Source organism: Myotis davidii, unplaced genomic scaffold, assembly GCF_000327345.1.
Source record: "Myotis davidii unplaced genomic scaffold, ASM32734v1 scaffold962, whole genome shotgun sequence".
NCBI lineage: Eukaryota > Metazoa > Chordata > Mammalia > Chiroptera > Vespertilionidae > Myotis > Myotis davidii.
This window is the reverse complement of record NW_006295559.1, coordinates 5,694,159-5,701,274: the sequence shown is the minus strand read 5'-3', so window position 1 is coordinate 5,701,274 and position 7,116 is coordinate 5,694,159. Positions and strand designations below refer to the sequence as shown.

The window sequence follows — 7,116 nt, the reverse complement described above, 5'->3', positions numbered from 1 at the left end:
TGCAGTTAGGTAATTAGAGGTTGCAAATGGCCGGGGCATTCATATGCAAAAGCCTCTGCGGCAGCCTGGGTGGGCGGGGTCTCAGGGAATCAACGGGCGGAGCAAGCAGCTATGTCGGAGCCTCAGCCCTGCCCTAAGGAGACGCGCGTCTCAGTGTCCCGGTAACGGCTGCAAGCACCTCTGAGGGAAAGAAGCCCTCAAGATCGCTCGCTGCCAGACCGTCCAGTTTCTCCCCGCTTGAGTCCTGGGTCCCCAGAGACTTCCCGGAACCGGAGTTCAGAGCCGTCGGGAGCTTGTGACTCCCGCCGGATTCAAAAGGACAGCCGCGTCCTCGGGTGCCAGCCCGTTTCCGCACGCGCGCGCAAGCCCAGCGAGAGCCCCGTACCTCTGCGCTTCTCTCCTGCAGCTTCTGCGGGTCTCAGTGTGCCTTTCCTTCCTTATAGTTGTAGAGTTTACAGTCAGCCAGGCTTCCTGTGGTTCTGGATGAAGTCCGTATTGTTTCTCTGAGGTATTAATCAATTGTTGTGAGCGGCATTAATTTCCCGGTGTTTATCTCTGCCGCCATCTTAGTTTCTCCTGTGTTATCTCTTAATGAGTTACTTCCCCTGGACTTCCGTTATGAGAGTAGTGATGCAAAAGTTTTTCTATTTCAAGAATTCATGTGTCCTGAGAACCTTTCCCATTTTAGATGGAATTCAGATTTGCTTCTTTAGATGTAAAATTATTATCCATTATTATCAGAGTCAAAATAGAGATTGTGGGAAGCTGTTTGATTTATGTGAATCGGAGATAACCAGGGCTGGACAAGCAAACTCAATATTCCGATAACGAACTGTCCTTTTATCATTCTGGTGAAGAAAGGTAACATCAAAAGCAAGGGAGGGGGAGTAGGACCATTCCAGCAGCCGTGGTGCAGATGGAGTGCATTACATGAGCTAATCCAGGAGATTCATGAAAGCAGGCCGGCACTTACTTGTTCCTTTGATGGTGTGACGTGTTTGTATTGGACATACAAACACGTCACACCACCAAAGGACCAAATTTTCTTTCTAAATTCTCAAGCAGTGCTAGCGCAGTGTCTACTCTCGTTACTGAGTTTTTCTCCTGTGTTCTTAGTCTGTATGTATTTTGTCGCTCTGATCTAATTTAGACTGGATTACCCCTCTTGAGGTAGATGTGTCTAAATCCATATTTAGTTCTTTACTGGGGGCTAACAGAATGGGGGAGGGGATTAAACATTTTAATAATTCCTATCTTAGTTTACGTTTTGTTTTAATCAGAACTGTTTTAAATTGAGAATATTTAGAAGTGCTAATTTTGGTTCTCTCATTTAGGATGTCGCCAGAGTCTGGCCTGGAACTAAAATGCCTGGGAAAATGGGAAACAGAGATAGGACAGAATTTGGACTGAAAGTGAGTTTCTGAAGTGGCTCTTTTTAGGAATGATTAAATTAATGCCCTAATGCAAAGGCACCAGAGTATGGACTTAATGTGTGTCTGTTTAATTGTTGTTTGTTCAGTTTAATGTTTAAACAGTACGATTGTTCTGATAGGTTTTACAGTTATGGAGGGGTGGAGGATACGTGAACTGTGTGTGTTATAAATTCTCAGATTTTTAAAGTATGATTTCATTTATGGCTTTAGGTGTGGAGAATAAATACAAAGCACAATATAATCTATGTAAATGGCTCTGTACCTGGACATAAAAATTGCTTAGTAAAGGTATGTATAACTGTCTTTATTTTCCATTGTTCATTTATATGAATATGAAAAACAGCCCCTAATTTTCAAGCTACATGAGTTCTCTGATAAATTTTTTGTTTGTTTGTTCGTTTGTTTTTAGTAGCAACTGAGTGCAAAAATTGCAGAGAACAACCTATAGTGTATGTCTGTAAAAAGGGTAGGACCATGAAGCAGAGGCTCTTTAGGATACTCTTGCCAAAATGTGAATGTATCTGTCGTTCCCAAAAAGGACTTCTTAGTTTAAGAATACTTTGACACCGGAACCAGAAATACTGGAGGTGAAAATTAAATGAGAGTGTCCAGAGGAAAGGTGATTAAAGGTAGACATTTTAAAGAGAGATTCTGTTATTATTACTTGCATTGCTCTGATTGTACTTTTAAGTATTTTCCCTGAAAATATGTGTGCTCATGTTCAACATATGAAGGAAAACTCAGACTCTCAGACTTATTTTCATAAGTAAAATACAAATTAAATATTCTGCCTGGAATTGTAAGCCATGGTAATACAAAGTGATAAATCACTCGAATTTTGAACCTCCCATTCTGAAAATAAATTTGTAATAGAAGTTATATCAGCTATTCCTAGAAATATAGTTTTCATTAATTTTCCAACAACAAAAATAGGTTGAAACTTAAACCTCAGATTTTTCATATTGGGTCTCTGTGTGCTTTTTAAAATAGGTTCCGTTACTAGAATAAGGTACAATATTTGTTTTAATCTTAGAGTAATTAAAATTCCCTTTCTGGCACTCTTCACTTTTTGACTGGATTATTCTCTTGTTTCTTTTGTAAGATTGCAGGTGCTTAGGCTTAAGTAGGTTTCCAAACCCAAGTAATCCATTCTCCAAGTGACTACAGTGACAAGTGGTTGAAGCCAGCAAGTTGTCATTGTATTTCTCATAACATTTTGGCTTCATAATTCAATGTATCCCTACTTCTGCAATCCAGATTTATTACGTTATGCATATCACAACCCAATAAAAGAGAGGGAAGTGATTATTTTCCATAATAAAGTTACACTGGATAGCAGGTGGGTTTTTTAATGTTGCCAACTCCTTATATCCCCATTGGCTGCATACACGATTCTAGGCTGGCTTTCCAGCTGAACCCTACTGCTGCTGCTGCTGCAACTTCTCAGGTACCCGCTCAGCATCTTCTTAGATGCTTCTTAGTAACTATTGGGGATGAATAGGTCAACTGTCTTGAAAAACCATTATGTAGTCATTTTCTGATCTGGTTGTTATAAACAGCAACATTTATTACTCAGACTTTTCATCCACTTAAATTGCTTTCAAAAATTCAGTCAGCTCTCTAATGGATGGTGGCCTGCTGTCACTGAAGAAAGACAGACAGAAGGTCCACCAAAGGCAATTTCTTTTTCTTTTTTTAAAATATATTTTATTGATTTTTACAGAGAGGAAGGGAGAGGGACAGAGAGTCAGAAACATTGATGAGAGAGAAGCATCTATCAGCTGCCTCCTGCTCACTCCCCGCTGGGGATGTGCCCGCAACCAAGATATATGCCCTTGACCGGAATCAAACCTGGGGCCCTTGAGTCCGTAGGCCAACGCTCTATCCGCTGAACCAAACCGGTTAGGGCCCAAAGGCAATTTCTAAAGAGGAGTCCAAATATATTTTGAGAAACTTACAGCAGCAGAGAAATGTCTAGTCCACTTTGAACTGCTAACACACTAGTGAATGCATTTTCCACAGACATGTTTTGATTTTAAAAAGAACTCATCTTGAAAAAATAAAGTCTTTGCATTATGGTACCTAAACAGCTTTTGTAATCTAAAATGTGTGCTTCAAACATTAAGGTGTAAGTTTGAAGGAGTATTTTGTGGGCTTGTGTTTAAATGTCCAGAAGTTTGGTACATCTTTTAAAAACATTCAGCCCACTTTTTCTGTTCTCCCGGGCGATTGCATAGCAGGTAAGTTGTTGCCCGTGGAGAATGAGCGCTCCTGGCTGGACGGGGAGCCTCACGAACACCCACTCACTCCATGGGAGCTTTTGCTCTCCGAGTCCAGAGCTGCCAATATCTTTAATTCTAAAATTAGTAAAGATAGTCATTGGAATGACCAACCTGTTTCATTAATGTAAGCTTTTGTTGTTTGAATTCACTAAATGTATTAAGAGAGCGTAAGAAACTATTTACAGCATAATGTAGGCTATGTTACTAAATACTACTCAAGTGTGCCTGGTTTTTGTGTGTGCCCTAACCCTCCAACCTACCTTTTTTCACAAGAGTTGAACTGCTTTGCCAATACACAAATATAAAAAGAGTGAAGTAGATAATTGAGGGGGTCTTGGTGAAGGCAGGGAAGAAATAAAGCCAGAGGTAAAATTAAGTGCACAAAATTCATATGAGTCTTGTACCTTTGAACTGTAAACTTCCAGCCCTCAAAGCTGCTTCATCTTTTATGTTTCAAATCAATGAATTACATATAGTACTGTAGCTTTTACAGTTAGAATATTTAAGCAGTGCTTTTTTTGTCTGAAATTTTCCTCAGCTATAACAGATGTATAAAAATGTAAAAGTAACAAGAACTCACTCTGTTACGGGCAAGAGGCGTACCTGTTATGCATTCACCTGGGAGAATAAAAAAAGTGGGCTGAATGTTTTCAAAAGATGTACTCTTTGTAATTCTTTAAGCAGTAAAACAAAATTTAAAAAAAAAAAGATGTACCAAACTGCTGACATTTAAACACAAGCCCACAAAATACTCCTTGAAACCTTTAAATCATCTGTTAGTAAATGTTTACATTTATCAAATTAGCACAGAAAGTTTTATTGTTGGTTTTACTGTCTACTTACTCAGGTTTTATTTCCAATTCTAAATTCTGAAACAGATTAAATTGGTAAGAATATGACCTCTTTTTAGTCCAAGTTAAAGTTCAATCCAAAGTGAGTTTATTTTCTTCTGGGTGCCTTACTGATAATTTTTTACAACAGTTTTAATGAGAGATTAAAATAGATATGTTTTTCTGTACTTAGCTGTTCCTAGCAGCTGTGTACTTATTTCAACCAAATTATTCATTCTTTCTTTCTTTTTTTTTTTTTACAGTTTGGCATTTAAATATATTTTTATTGATTTTGGAGAGAAAGAAAGAAGGGGGTGGGGAGAGAAACATCAATGATGAGAGAGAACCATTGATTGGTTATGTCCTGCATGCCCCTTCCCCAGGGGTCAAGCCTGTAACCTGGGCATGTGCCCTAAGCAGAAATCGAACCATGAGCTCCTGGTTCATAGGTCTGTGCTCAACCATTAAGCCACTCCTGCCAGGCCAAATTATTCATTTCTTATTGCTAAAATTATTATGGCTTATTTTACTCTGTGTGTATAATTATATGTAATTTTTTTATTCCTCTCTCAATGAAGACTGTAGAAGTCAGAAGCTTTAAAGAACCCAGTGATGTTTTCCAAAAAGAAAACACATCATTTTAGATTATATCAACATATGTAGTATTCCTTAGTTTGTGAATTCACAAATTAGAATATTTTTAGAACATAAAGAGTTAATAGCAATATTATAAAGACTTATGAATTTATTGTTTTTTGCTAAGTACTATTCTGTTCTTAGCTTCCAAATGAGAATGCTACTTGTTAAATGTAAGCTGATTTCCTTAAAACTTGATAGTTTTATTATGTGTTCTAGAATTAAGACTAATAAAAATACTAGGTAAACTATTTTTAATCTGAGCTCAAAAAATCTGTTATAAAATAATAAAAATAGACAATATGAGTAGATGAAATCATTAAGAAGTTGATAGTAATACCTTTTAGGTATATAGTCTATATCAATCTTTATATTTGAAATATCCATTTGGATATAACTGATATTTTATATAATTTATCCTGTTGGGCAGTTCTAGAAATTTTTCTTCTTATGGAAGATTATGTCATTGGATTAATTAAACTTATTCTAATAAAACGAATACATTGATTTCCTTTTACTTTATATAGATATAATAACAGTTGCATTATTCACATTAGAAAATATAGGAACATATTCTTTGATTATGAATAATAAAACAGGCTATCTTTAACTTAATTGGTAGCACTGATTAATGAAATCTTTGTTTCCTCCCTCCAGATCAAAGATTCTAAACTACCTGCATATAAGGATTTCTGCAAAAATCTACCATTCCCTACATATTTTCCTGATGGAGATGACGAGGAACTACCAGAAAATTTATATGATGAAAATGTGTGTCTGCCCAGTGCACCTTCTATTACATTTGCCTAACCCCTTTGGGCATGGCAGAACCTCACCCTCACATATTTTAGCTTTGATAAGCCAGAACAATAACATCGCCAGGAATTATATTTTGCTTTCTTAGTCAAAACAATATCACACTTGTCACCTTTGTCAAGGGCAATAATATGTCATTCATCCCCCAATGGAATTTTTTAAAATTACCACATTAAATAAATCAATTAAGTAGATTGACTATGCCAAATTTAGATGGACTGGCAGTGTGCATATTAAAATCTTAGTAATTTGTGGATTTCATTTTTTTTACTGTATATTTTTCAAGTTATCTTAAGATGTTCATAAATTTAACTTTTATTAAAGATTTGTTTTTGTGAAATCATGGTTATGGATAACAATGGCAAAGCATATGGGGACTGTGGTATAACCTATTTGGATAATAAAATCCATTTCCTAAAATTCATTTTTATCAGACTTTTATATTTTAGAGTCCTGAAGAGGGAAAGCAAGTGAGGTATTTATTTAAATTACAGAAATATACATGTTATACTTAAAGGCCTGTCGAAGACAATCGTAAATTATGGGTCTTATTTACACTGGAGAGCAATAGTTATTTTTTAGTTTGGTCACTCAGCTATAAAATAAGTATAACCACTTTTCCTTGATGCCTTTTTAAAAGGATTTGAAATGGCCTGGGATTGTATGTTCAACAAACTTTTATTAACACATTTCGTACCGCTCAGTTTTCTCGTGTTTTGCGCGCCATCTGTTAAGGACTGCTCGCGAGTGTTCTCATTTTTCACGCCCATGGAAAAAGGAGCGAATCTAGATACTTATGTAAATTTTGTTTGGTCCCTCTTCATAGAGGAAAATGTTTTTCGCAGTACCATACGTTAAAAAAGTACTAGGAACTTTAATTGTTTAATTGTTTTTGTAAATAAAAGTGTTATAATTATTGAAAAACAACACCTAAAGTGCATTATGATGATTTAAATAACGTGCAATTTGCCCAAAAACGTGCGGTCCCTGGCGTATGTCTTAGAGATTTCTATGCGGTACGCAATGTTAACGGCCCCTGGGTTTCACTTCATTTTATGAAATTAAAATGTGCTTTCTAATGGCTGCTTCCGACAAATAAGCTTAGCAATGTAAGGATTA

At 36.5% G+C, this 7,116-nt stretch overlaps 1 protein-coding gene across 2 annotated transcripts in view; it reads left to right on the top strand.

Moving 5' to 3' along the window:
• Positions 1-6,419, top strand: part of MRPL3 (mitochondrial ribosomal protein L3) — a 45,798-nt gene extending 39,379 nt beyond the window's left edge. The window contains exons 8-10 of one of the 2 annotated variants that reach the window (XM_006770194.2): positions 1,335-1,412; positions 1,644-1,721; positions 5,839-6,419. In XM_006770194.2, coding sequence (XP_006770257.1) covers positions 1,335-1,412; positions 1,644-1,721; positions 5,839-5,991 — 309 coding nt within the window. In that variant the 3' untranslated portion in view covers positions 5,992-6,419. The remainder of the gene's footprint in view (positions 1-1,334; positions 1,413-1,643; positions 1,722-5,838) is intronic. The other variant, XM_015568111.1, reaches the window with a different exon arrangement.
• Positions 6,420-7,116: the final 697 nt, after the last annotated feature.